The following is a 12,914-nucleotide window of genomic DNA, read 5'->3' as shown; positions in this document are numbered from 1 at the left end:
TACGTGAATATAATTTGGTAATTGACGATTGACGGTCGGACGGTGGGAGCAGCAGCGGCCGGTTATATGACCTTCGTGTGTCTGCAGGTTTAGGAGGAAGGGTAATAAAGTCTTTGAATGGAATGAATAGGATTCCAGTGATGAGATGTGAACGGCATTCATTATTCATGGCTACAGCGCAGGCTCAGATAAAGGGCAGATCCTGGCGTTCCCTGTTACTAATGCAACAAGTTACCGGCCCGGTCACTGTAAACAGACACGGACGATTCCCCGTAGGATGATCCCTTAATAAGCTACATCCACTTTATCGCTTCCCAAAGGACCGATATGGGAAAGACTTTCCTTACACAAGTTCACCTTGAAGTGACCAGCCAGGGAGGCCTCTGGCTGTGTAGTCGTGGCAGCACTATGGTGCAGGCACATCCCTGGCTTCATCACTTCTTTAGAGTTAAAACAGTGTGTGTCAGTGTCTTCGTTCTCCATTACACAGAAAGACTTCAGGCAGGAGTTGAATGCAATAAAAGAGAACATTTATTCAGCACAGTCCTATAATCCGAACAGCAGACAGTGAAGAAACAGGCAGTTGTAGACTTTCAGTGGAGCTGGGGACACCCTGACCAAACGCCACCTCGGGTGGGGATATGCCCTCCGTACTCTACTTCCTTCGGGCGCCCACTATTCAGCCAAGCATACACCGGACCCACACCGGCAGAATAGGCTCTGAGGTTGCGTCCACCTCCTTATCTCCGGTGTCCCGTGCTGTTTCGCTCACACTCTGCCCAAGTGCACACACTGCTGTCCCGGATCTCTCAGCTCGACAGACACTCCGGGAAAAACCACTCCGGTCAGCGGATCACGGCAATATTAGTGGAGCTGGGGACACTCTGACCAAACGTCACCTCGGGTGGGGATATGCCCTCCGTACTCTACTTCCTTCGGGCACCCACTATTCAGCCAAGCATACACCGGACCCACACCGGCAGAATAGGCTCTGAGGTTACGTCCACCTCCTCCTCTCTGGTGTCCCTTGATGTTCCGCTCACACAATCGCACTTGCCGCTGCAGATGCTCGCACTCCGCTGACCCGGATCTCTCTCCCTCACACACATTCAGACCTCGCCTAGATATCCGGCCGACTCCTCCTCCCCGGTGGCAACAGCCGTCCCACCCGGCCACTAGGGGGTGCCCTAACACATCACATAAAAACATAAAATTCAACACTTTTAATAATCACAATGCCGGGTAACTATACTAAACTAGTAGGGGGTAGGCCCACCCACTACATGCCTCCCCTCTTAAAAATCCGAGCCTCCCGGCAAGGCTCTAAAACTTTAAACATATTAGCACATAAAAACCTTCTGGGTCAGTCCTCAACAGCGGCACCAGTTCAGCGGCGCTCCCGGTCTTTAGGGACGCTTAATGGCGCAACAGCGCTCCCGGTCTCTGGATAGCGCCCGGAGGCTCAACAGCGCTCCCGGTCTTAGATGTGCGCCCGGAGGCTTCAATAGCGCTCCCGGTCTTTGCTGGAGGTGCCCGGAGGCTTCAATAGCGCTCCCGGTCTTTGCTGAAGGTGCCCGGAGGCTTCAATAGCGCTCCCGGTCTTTGCTGAAGGGCAACAGGCCCGTAAAACTTTTCAACAAAAGCAACTTTCTGCCGGTTTACAACAATTCCGGTCTTCACAGGTGCTGGAGCGAACAGCTTACTCTGGGGGCCAGGCTCTCTTCCATTCTTCCGCTTGAGCCTGGATATAGGCCCCCAGAGATTGTCCTGGCTGGCGGCGGATCCGCCTGAAAGACACCGGAGCATAGCACGGCTCCTCCGGCGCAGCTGCTGCAGCACCTCTTGGCGGTGATGGCGTCTCTGCCCGGGACGGTGGTGGTGCGGCGGGCGACGCGTCCAGCATGAAAACTGGTCTGTTGTTGACATTTTGCGTCACCGCCACCACGGTTGGAAGCTTCTCCGGATCGAGGGCTGGCTCTGCCACTGTTTCCGGGGCAGCCGTCGGTACGCGCCGGGGTTGAGGAGGCGCGGCCGGTCTGGTACGGCTCTGTCGTCGCTCTTGCTGCTCCTCCCACGCAATCTCCTCCTGCCACTGCTCCGCTTCCCGGGTGGTGGGCATGCGGGAAACACACACCGCAAACAGACCGCGGCTACCTTTGTCCGGCAAGAAGCTGACTTTCTCGCCCGGCCACAGGGTATGGAGTCGCTTGGGGAGTCCTTCTACGTCCAGGTGAACTCGGTTGTAGAAGTAGTCATCCCCGGTCTCTACTTCACGGATGAATCCATACCCCTCCTGCTGGTTGAACTTAACAACCACCCCGGTCACAAACTGCTGGGCCAGATCCTCTCCCCCGGGACCGGACAGCATTTCCCGGACTATGGTCTCAGCCAGGAGCCGTTCCCGGACGGGATCAGGCTTCGGGGGCGGAACACTGGGGCGCGCCTTCTCCGGCGGGGCGATGACTGGGTCCCAGAAGAAGCCCAGGTGGTCCTCCTCTAGACGCCCGGCTAACTCCTCGGCCGACTCCGGCGCCGGGACAAATGGTGTGGCGGCGGCGTTAAGCTGCGGGGTGTCCCAGGGGAAAACAGCAACCCCCGGACGGCTTGGCATGGGCGGGGTAGCATAGGTCGCCTTCACTTCTGTAATGGTGCTCCCGGTTTGAGCGTCCCATGAGGTCTTCCAAGAGACCTTGTCCGGTCTTGTAGAGCCTCCCGGCCCAATGGGGAGATCCGCTATCGCGGCCTCGTTAGCAGGGGCGAACCGGGGTCGGCCTCGGCCAAGGCTGATGAGGGCCATAGTCGTCGCCAACTCCGCAGGTTGCCCAAAGTTCTCCATCTCGGTTCTCAACGGAATCGCTGGTAATGGCGGTAATGTCGACGCTGAGACTGGAGGAAGTGGAGGCGGGTCTTCGTTTCCCGCTCTTGAACAAACTCCACCCCCAGCCTTGCGCATCATCTCGACTCCTCCGCTGAGGTACTTCTTTTTCCTTTTCTTCGTCTCTAATGCCCTGGAGCTGGCGCCTCCCCTCTTTGGGCGGAGTACTCTGTCCTTTTTCTTCGGCGCCGGCCAGCCCCAGGCTCTTCTTTTGGCGCCAATTTTCCGCGCCTTCTCTTCCTCACAGATAACGGCCTCCTTGCCGCCATCTTGTACCCGGTCCAACGCTACGGGTACTAGGTTCTCTTCCCACCACGGGACTGGGAATCTTCTTTCATAGTCCGAATTCCGTGCTTCAGGCACTACTTGGTCTTCAGACTCCTGGTTCTCCGGCAAGGGACTCGTATCCTGCCGACTACGCCACATGAAGTGACCAGCCAGGGAGGCCTCTGGCTGTGTAGTCGTGGCAGCACTATGGTGCAGGCACATCCCTGGCTTCATCACTTCTTTAGAGTTAAAACAGTGTGTGTCAGTGTCTTCGTTCTCCATTACACAGAAAGACTTCAGGCAGGAGTTGAATGCAATAAAAGAGAACATTTATTCAGCACAGTCCTATAATCCGAACAGCAGACAGTGAAGAAACAGGCAGTTGTAGACTTTCAGTGGAGCTGGGGACACCCTGACCAAACGCCACCTCGGGTGGGGATATGCCCTCCGTACTCTACTTCCTTCGGGCGCCCACTATTCAGCCAAGCATACACCGGACCCACACCGGCAGAATAGGCTCTGAGGTTGCGTCCACCTCCTTATCTCCGGTGTCCCGTGCTGTTTCGCTCACACTCTGCCCAAGTGCACACACTGCTGTCCCGGATCTCTCAGCTCGACAGACACTCCGGGAAAAACCACTCCGGTCAGCGGATCACGGCAATATTAGTGGAGCTGGGGACACTCTGACCAAACGTCACCTCGGGTGGGGATATGCCCTCCGTACTCTACTTCCTTCGGGCACCCACTATTCAGCCAAGCATACACCGGACCCACACCGGCAGAATAGGCTCTGAGGTTACGTCCACCTCCTCCTCTCTGGTGTCCCTTGATGTTCCGCTCACACAATCGCACTTGCCGCTGCAGATGCTCGCACTCCGCTGACCCGGATCTCTCTCCCTCACACACATTCAGACCTCGCCTAGATATCCGGCCGACTCCTCCTCCCCGGTGGCAACAGCCGTCCCACCCGGCCACTAGGGGGTGCCCTAACACATCACATAAAAACATAAAATTCAACACTTTTAATAATCACAATGCCGGGTAACTATACTAAACTAGTAGGGGGTAGGCCCACCCACTACAACCTCACCGTGTATTACACCATCAAGAAGAAAGAATGCTACTTTGGTAAGTAAAAGCTTAATGGCTGCCCTGAAATCCTCAGCTTTGGGTAGCTGGTTGTTCTATATTGATCTTTCAGTCTCAATTCATGGCTAAAATCTGTATCTGTTTACAATTCCCTCAGCAAACTGGGACCAAACTGGCCTCCATTTTGCTTAATTATACAGGGTTCGGAGAGGGTTAAAAAATATTACCGTAAACCTGTTCCATTGTCTGATCCTCAGTTCAACCTCTGCTTTCCACCTTCCTCTTCTTTTTGGCCTTCACCTTCTGCACTCTGCGCTGAGGCTTCTGAGGCTGACTAGGCCTCAGACATCACATCGTGGTGCACGTGGTGATGTCTCAGGTGACATTGCAGCACACGTCATGATGTGCGTTGTGATGTCAACACGAGTGCCAGAATATCTGAGTATTAGCTGACGCCGGCGAACAGTGAAGAAAACCGAAAAGGACGTTGTGAAGAGAAGGAAGACGGAAATGTGACGCCCTGGACTATTCATGTCGTCACAGGGTTCTGCACAATCTGCCCGTCCCGTGCAGGACTCAAACCCCCATGGTTCTGGGAACCTAACCTGCAGTTCTGCCTCCACCAGCATTCACATATCCTAGATACACTTTAAACCACACCTGTCAGGCACATCAGTGGGCTGCTTAAGCAGGAATGGGGCAGCCCACCTAGGGGTCAGGCAGGGAGGTGGGAAGTGTCAAGGGAAGTCAAGTAGGAACCCTCGAGCTGTGAGGACCTCTGAGGAAGCTGGGAGTTGTGGCTCCCAGGGGAGAAGTGAACTAGGTCGCAGAAGGTGGTCTGGACCTAGAGGAGTCGGACCCTCGGTCGCTGGGGATTGAGGCTAGGTGCCTGGAACCCGTCACGGAGGACGCTCAGCAGTCTGGTCCTATCACCGGTCTGGGACCAAACGCACGTCGGGGTACACGGACCCTAGGTCGGGGAGAAGCTTCAGGCAACCCGGAATTAACCTGCCGAGGACAGGGCCTTTATGGACTGTTCCGACCAAGCTCACAGATCGAGGGCTCTAGTGCAACAATGGGGATAGGGCTTTCCTTTCAAGCGTCCCACTGATATCCCAAGCGTGAGCTCCTGAGAGCAGGTTCCTTCACTTAGCCACAGTGGGGAGCGGGGCCCGTTAAGCTCCAAGCTACCGGGACACTACGGACAATCTAAATTGGTGCCAGGAGGCAGGTTACAGACCACCAGGCAGTGCTGCAGGGGGCGGGACCCGGACGAGCTCCCCTCAAGAGGCAATGGCAGTCAGAGACTAGGTTTACCCTGTTAGCAGCGTCTGCTTCATTGCTGAGTGAGTACCCGACTGACCCCTGCACTGTGTCCCCGCATCACCATCCAGAGTCCCGGGGCCTACCCCTACCCATGGAGGGTAACGTCATCTGGCTGCCCCACTCCATCACCCTGGGAACTCCCAACGGCGGTACTCCCAATTACCGTACACCACTGGTGGCGTCACGAACTATACTAATGTCCTATAAATACCCCCTTTTTCATTTGAGTGTGGCCCCCAGACCCCCGGGTCCGGAGACCCTCGAGCCAAGTGTAATCACCACCCCCGGATCCGAGTGGTTTGGTCCTCTGCAGGAGCGGCACAGAAAGAAGGGGTCAGAACATACAGAGAATCGGCCAGCATCCAAAGATGGTGCCTGGCAGGTACGATGATTGGCAAGGGGAGAATTGATTTTTTCTTTTATAGTATGTGATTATTGTGACTAGATTAAAGTATAACAGGGACCAATCAATTTTAATTGATATTTAAGTCATTCGATGTGAATCAAATTTCCTTGCCTAATATAGTTTCATAGTGTTTAAGGTTGAAGGTAGACTTAAGTCCATTGAGTTCAACCCATGATCTTAACTAACATGTTGGGCATATAACACAATGCTGAAGAAATCAGGTGTCATGGGTGTGTCACGGGTGACAGACAGTCATATGGTTTCTGGCCATAGAAGGAAACAGCGTTTGGCTGCACAAAATACTCTCTGACTTTCTATTGTTCCTGCTGTTAGCATTCATTGTAATAGGTAGCTTTCCTGCTGGATTTTCATCTATTCCCTTTTTGGACCCAGCAAAACCCTACTTCCATCCAGCTGCTGATTATCAGTATTCTCCATGTGCTTAAATACTCCCATCTTCTCTGGACTTGTGATGGTGATATTATTCAGTTCATGCAAGCTCTGGTTGCAAGCAGGTGGCTTGTTCTCACCTGTAGTATTGTTGCTGAAACTTTGCTGAACTTCTACCTGAGTCATCTGTGGATAAGCAGTTCATGCATTTTCCCCCATGTGTCGTCTTTAGTGTTTAGTGGGGTTGATGAAGAGCTAATCCCATCCGTTCCATATTTAGGGTAGGGATATCTAGGGTCAGGTATCCGGCTTGGCCCATAGGTGCGGAACCTATCTAGGATGGTGAGAGACACCAGGGACCAGGGGTAGGTTTGGTCAGTGGTCACCATCACCCCATGCCCTAGAAGCAGGAGTCCCCTTCCCGTACTTTCCACCGCTCACTTGGTACTTCCCCGTACCTAGTGTGAGAATATCGGGGCTCACAATGTATATAGGGCGCCTATTTCTATAGTTTTGCACTTGCAAATGTTCTTTTGCTATCCTTTCTGAGATCAGTATAATGCAGAGACAGTGACCTTGATTCCTGTGATGTGTCACTTGCTGGTCTATATACTGTCATATTGATACATTGTTTTCTCTGGTGCAGATCTAGCAATGCTCAGAATGCTGAGCTGTGTTTGACCCTGCCCATACCGCTGATTGGCAGCTTTCTGTCTACACTGTAGATTGACAGAAAACTACTAATCAGTGGTGCGGGTGGGATTACAGGGGTCCTGTAGTGATAATCTCCTGCTGATAAAACACTGATCTTATTTAAATAACGCACACATTGCTGAAATCTGGCTTTTAGCCACTACATAATGATTGCTCTTAGATTGCATAGCAAAATCCTGCTAACAGATTCACTTTAGAGCTCAGTCACACATCAATATTTTTCCATGTATTTCATCAATGTTTGTTTGCCAAAGCCAGGAGTGGAACTCACAGATGAAAACTGTAAGTGAAGGACTGACACCAGTTCTGTGTTTTGGAGACATTCTTGGTTTTTGCAAATACTGATGAAACATACTGACGTGTGAATGAGGCCTTAATATGTGATTTTCTTCTGCAAAAATTGGAAAATGTAAAAAATAGATATCACTTGATTGTAGTGTAATTTTTTTTTTTAAATATTTTTTTCCTCAAATTTTAAATAATAACAATCCAGACAATTCAGATTATACCAAACTTTTCACAAAAGTCTCTAAATGTTAAATCAGATGAAAAGACGTAATAACGACGGGAGCATCATTTATAACGGCTGTAAATTGTGCCGGGCCTGTGTGCTTTTAAAATCATAAAAAAGCCATTTGTTAAATTGTAATTTATGGTCCCCTCAGTTTGTGTCCAAGGTTTTCAACTTTCCAAATGTTTAAGATGATGGACATTGATCCATCAATGATGTTAAACATTTTACAATCTAAGTTGCAAACTAATGTGAAATCTTAAAGGGGAATTCCTACAGCATGATGTCAATAGGAAATGCTGCGACACTGTGATCAGTGGCGTTCCGACCTCTGATCACGGTACAATCCCTGAAATTAAAGCGGTTTTCGGAAAACCTCTGTCCCTGTGTCCAGCGATGAGTCTCTGCTGCTATCAGTGTTCATCAATGTCTGCAGCACTGACATCATGTCAACAGCGCCAATAACTGAGCTGACGGCATGAACAGCTCAGAGCCGCCGAGCTCACTGATTGCCTGCAATACTGTCGACAGGATATCAACGCTGCAGACAATCACAGACACTGGGAGTAGCAGCAGAGGCTCAGTGCTGGACCCAGAAAGGGTGAGTAAGGGAAGGTGTTTTTTTTTTAGAAACAAACTGCAGCTAAGTTAACCCTTGAAGGCCTCCTTCACACGTTCGTGTCTCCGGTATGTGTTTGATCCGTTTCCTCACGTGCCGGAGACACGGGCACACGTAGATCCATTAAAATCAATGTGTCTGCGCTCACGTGCGTGTTCTGCCATGAACCGTGCGTCCGTGTGGAGCATACGTGTGCCCGTGTGCTCCACACATAGACATGTCTGGTTTTTTCCAGCATCACGGGTGTCACACGGACCGCACACGGACCGCACGGATGTGATCTGTGTGACACACACTAGAGAAATCACACATGTGTGTGAAATAAAATTAATTTCTATACTCACCTGCTCCAGCCCTGCTGTCTTTGCCACTGCTGGCACTTGCTTCCGAACCCCGCTCATTATGCTCATCGCATATTCACTCCACTTCGGCCGGAAACAGCAGCAGCGGGGAGTGGGCAGGACCGGAGACCGAAGCACCACGGACAGCAACGCCAGGGACAGGTGAGCAGAAAGGTCCTGTTCTCCGTGTGTAATCACGGATAACACACGGAGAACACACGTGTGCCATAAACACGGCACACGGAGGGCAATATGCACCTTTGACATTTTAATTTCAGAGTTCTACACAGTGGTGTCTTGACCTTCAAATGAATATGCTTGAATATGCCATTACGTGAAGGAATTGTTCGGCCTTAAGGATGCTTTACACGCTGCGACATCACTAACGATTTATCGTCGGGGTCACAGTGTTTGTGACGCACATCCGGTGTCGTTAGCGACATCGCAGCGTGTAACACCTATGAGCGACCTTAAACGATCGCAAAAGAGGCAAAAATCGTTGGTCTGTGACACGTCGTTCATTTATCAAAAATCGTTGTCTGGTCAGTAGCGAGGTTGTTTGTTGTTCCTGCGGCAGCACACATCACTATGTGTGACGCCGCAGGAACGACGAACATTTCCTTACCTGCGTCCACCGGCAATGAGGAAGGAAGGAGGTGGGCGGGATGTTCCGGCCGCTCATCTCTGCCCCTCCTCTGCTCTTGGCCGGCCGCTTAGTGACGCCGCAGTGACGTCGCTATGACGCCGAACGCACCTCTCCCTTGAAGGAGGGATTCTTCGGCGGTCACAGCGACGTCGCAGGGCAGGTAAGTGCGTGTGACGCTGCTGTAGCGATAATGTTCGCTACGGCAGCGATCACCAAATGTCGCACGAACGACGGGGGTGGGTGCTAGGTATCGCTAGCGATGTCTTAGCGTGTAAACCACCATTAAGCGTATAAGACTGTTGCCACCCTATTCGACTGCAGATTTGTGAATCGTCCGCACTCTGCGCTGTGAGGATTCTCCAGCATCGGGAAATACGTGCTACATCACATGCTGACTAGACGTGTGTGGCCTCAGTCAATGCAAGTGAATTGAGAGATGCCTGATACAGTCTAGTCAGAATGTGGCAGAAAAATCCTCACAGCATGTAGTGCACACCATGAGGATTCTCCACCGCTGAAAAGTATGTGATTTGCATATATCACATACTGACTAGATGTGTGCGGCCCCACTCAATGCAAGTGAATTAGGCGAGGACGGATAAAGTCTAGTCGGAATGTGGCCAAAAAATCCTCACACACCGTGTGGATTCTCCGGTGCCAAAAGTATGTGATTTGCATACATCACATACAGACTAGACGTGTGCGGCCTTGCTCCATGCAAGTGAATTGTGCAAGGCTGGATACAGTCTAGGTGGAATGTGGCTGAAAAATCCTCACACACACAGTGAGGATTCACAAGTCTGCAGTCACATGGAGTCAAAAATTGACTTGTGCTTGTGGTTTATCATAGAAACAATCAATATTTGAGTACAAAAATGTAATTCTTATAACACCTGATCAATGCTGCATATAATAGCTAAAAAATCAGTATAGCATTTGCGACTGTATTGTAAATTAAATTCACGAATCAGTCCCCAAATCTAGTCTCCCATCATGTTCTCCCCATACTATTCTTGGTAAAGACAAGCCCGGACGCCTGCCCCAAAGGGGCTACAGTAAGGGCGCACATGACTGAGGAGGGATGCTAGGCCCGAGGGTTAGTGAAGGGTTAATGTGTTGTGCTTTTGCGCGGGAAGGTGTGGGGTGGAGCTTTGGGGGCTATGGGGCCATGTGAGTGGGCAGGGAGTGGTCAATTGGGGGATGGATATATATAGGGTAGATCTGTAGGAAGGGGGCAGTCATTTCCTTACCTGGCAGACGTCCAGAATCGTCGGGTAATGCAGGATGATCCGAGGAGAAGGCCCTTGTCCCGGGGAGGTCGGCGGTGAGGCGTGGAGAGCGCCTGCTCCAGGAGATGCTGCAGCGCTGGATGAAGGCTGACCGGGTGGCTGATGTGACGGAGTTCCGATGGAATCCAGGAGTCGGAGCCCAGCAGCCCCCTTCGGCATCGGTGGAGGAATCTAGGACGGCGTTGCAGAAGTGGAAGGGACTCTGCAGTCGGTTCGGCGTTCTGATGGTGAGTCGAGGCTCTGGCCTCCTCACACGTCAGGCTGCGGCGTGGGGGTTCAGCATGGTGGCGTGGGCGGTGCGGCCGCGTGACCCGGAGCGCGGTTGCGGGGTCTGGAGCCGCCGTCACATGCCCTCTGACCCAGCTCGCTCACTCGACACGGCGCGCTCATCTTGCCCGGCGGCGCGCTCACCTTGCCCGGCGGCGCGCTCACCTTGCCCGGCGGCGCGCTCACCTTGCACGACGTCACGATAACCTTGCCCGGCGTCGCGGTCACGTGGGCCGGCGTCGCGGTCATGGGGGCCTGATGTGGCTGCGCTGGATGCTGCTGCGGCCGAGGAGATTAACGGCACCCTCCAACAGTGCGGGCGGTGCCTATGCAGGAGCATAGGGCTCCAGTGGCGGCGGCGAGGACAGGATGGAGACGGCCCAGATCATGGTCACACGGCTCGGTTATGTGGTCATGTGACCGGCAGCATCAGGGAAGTGCGGCCTGCACATACGGGCGAGGCATGGCCAGCATCATTGGAGTACACAGCGGGAGTCGTTCAGGGGTGCGGGTGGGGGTAAGTGACAGCCTTGCTCCTACCCGATTTTCCGATTGCAGCGCGGGGGTCACCGTGGGGGGCACCGCAGCCGCGGCGCGGTCATGGGGTCCGGCGTTGCACTGAGGTCCCACCCGGCGTTGAGGTCACACGATATTGAGGAAAGTGCGGCCTGCGCATCTGTGTAGGGCCCGGCCAGCAGTCAGGTGGCAGCAAATGAGGAGGCAACATGGCAGGCGGGCTACGGCGCGGGGGTTTGGTGTGACACCATGGGTGGCGCGACCGCGGATCACGCGGTCTGGCGTTGCCGTCACGGCCCCCGGCATCCGGTGCAAGATTTAGGTGCGGCAGCCTGCGCAATTGCGCAGGGTCATTGTAACAGATCCGACTCTAGCTAAGGATTCCCGCAGGCATCTGAGCGGCTGGAGCGCACCTCCCCCAGTCGTGGCTCCGAGCCAGTGATTTGCGCCAAGCGTCCCCGGATGGCCAGTTAGTCCGGGCGTTTCGGTGCAGCCCAGGAGGGCTGCATTTTACATCTACCTGTGGAGAAGATGACAGTGCTCGACGCGGAGGACACGTGACGGCTGTTCCTTGGGATTCCATGGAGTCAGCCTAGTAAGATTAAGGCTGACTTATACCTTGTATTAATGCTTGAATTCTGGGGGGTGGTAAGGGTGTTGATACGTAGGGTTTCGGGTGCATTCGGGTGATAGTGTTTGTCAGTGGGTTTCGGAACGGTGCGCGGCTTGTCAGGAGGTCTATTTGGCCAGCGTTCAATTTTGAGAGGGAGTGGTTGCTTTGTGGTCTGGGTGGCCGTTCTGTGCATTTCATGAGTGTTGGGGGTTTTTCATGCTAGTGTGTTCATGATAGTGGGTATATTTTCAGGGTGACGACATCATTTTACTTGGTGGGTGTAATTGTGCTTGCATTCTCTGGGGGATTGGATATGACTGGTGGTGATTTCACGGCGGTTTGGGACTGATTCAGGTGCTGATACGGATATTGGCAAAGCGGTGGTAGATAGCCATGTCCATGGCAGTTTCATGGTTTCTGGTAATAGTCATGGGGTTTTTTTGGCTGGGGGACTATCACTGCTCCTTAGTACTTGATAGGGTTCAGTGGCAGTCGCTGACATGGTGGGCCGTGTTGGGTGGTGCACTCGGCGGCTTAATCTTTAGCGTTTCAGTGGGTGTGTGCTATTGCTGGTCAGAAATGTGGGGGCGGTGGCTGCGTTTTCACTAGGGTGTTTTTATATTTGATATGCCTCGGTCCAGGTTCGGTTCTCCAATAGATGTTGTGTGTGCACTATGGGTTTCATGTTCACTGACGGGTGGTATGGTTTGTTGCGGTCAGCCGTTTGGAAGAGGTCGCGATGCTGGGAACGGCAGATCTCTTGGGGACCCGTCCTTTCTTGCAACGGTGGATGGCACCTCCCCGGGGGTCCTGGAATCATCCGTTTACCGGATTTCGTTTCCAGGGCAGCAGTTTATTAATAGGAAGTATGGGCGGTTTTGATGTTAAAAAAAAAAAAATGGCGTGATAATCCCTGTTCGGAGGCGGAGTTCGTTGCCTTTTTTCCTGTACTTGGGTTTTCAGTGTTTGTCATAAGTATCTGGGGGTACATATATATTGTGTGGAGCTGGGGTTTTATGGTTGCTCATCGTCTGGTTGTTGAGGT

At 52.7% G+C, this 12,914-nt stretch overlaps 1 protein-coding gene across 2 annotated transcripts in view; it reads left to right on the top strand.

Moving 5' to 3' along the window:
* Positions 1 to 244: 244 nt before the first annotated feature.
* The window catches only part of C5H10orf90 (chromosome 5 C10orf90 homolog), a 282,565-nt gene continuing 269,895 nt past the window's right edge, over positions 245 to 12,914 (top strand). For both annotated transcript variants that reach the window (XM_075352249.1, XM_075352250.1), the window contains exons 1-2: positions 245 to 357; positions 4,228 to 4,270. In XM_075352249.1, coding sequence (XP_075208364.1) covers positions 328 to 357; positions 4,228 to 4,270 — 73 coding nt within the window. In that variant the 5' untranslated portion in view covers positions 245 to 327. The remainder of the gene's footprint in view (positions 358 to 4,227; positions 4,271 to 12,914) is intronic.

The sequence above is a fragment of the Anomaloglossus baeobatrachus genome, chromosome 5, assembly GCF_048569485.1.
Source record: "Anomaloglossus baeobatrachus isolate aAnoBae1 chromosome 5, aAnoBae1.hap1, whole genome shotgun sequence".
In the NCBI taxonomy this organism is placed as follows: domain Eukaryota; kingdom Metazoa; phylum Chordata; class Amphibia; order Anura; family Aromobatidae; genus Anomaloglossus; species Anomaloglossus baeobatrachus.
The sequence above is the reverse complement of the archived record's forward strand: the minus strand, read 5'-3'. Positions and strand labels throughout refer to the sequence as shown.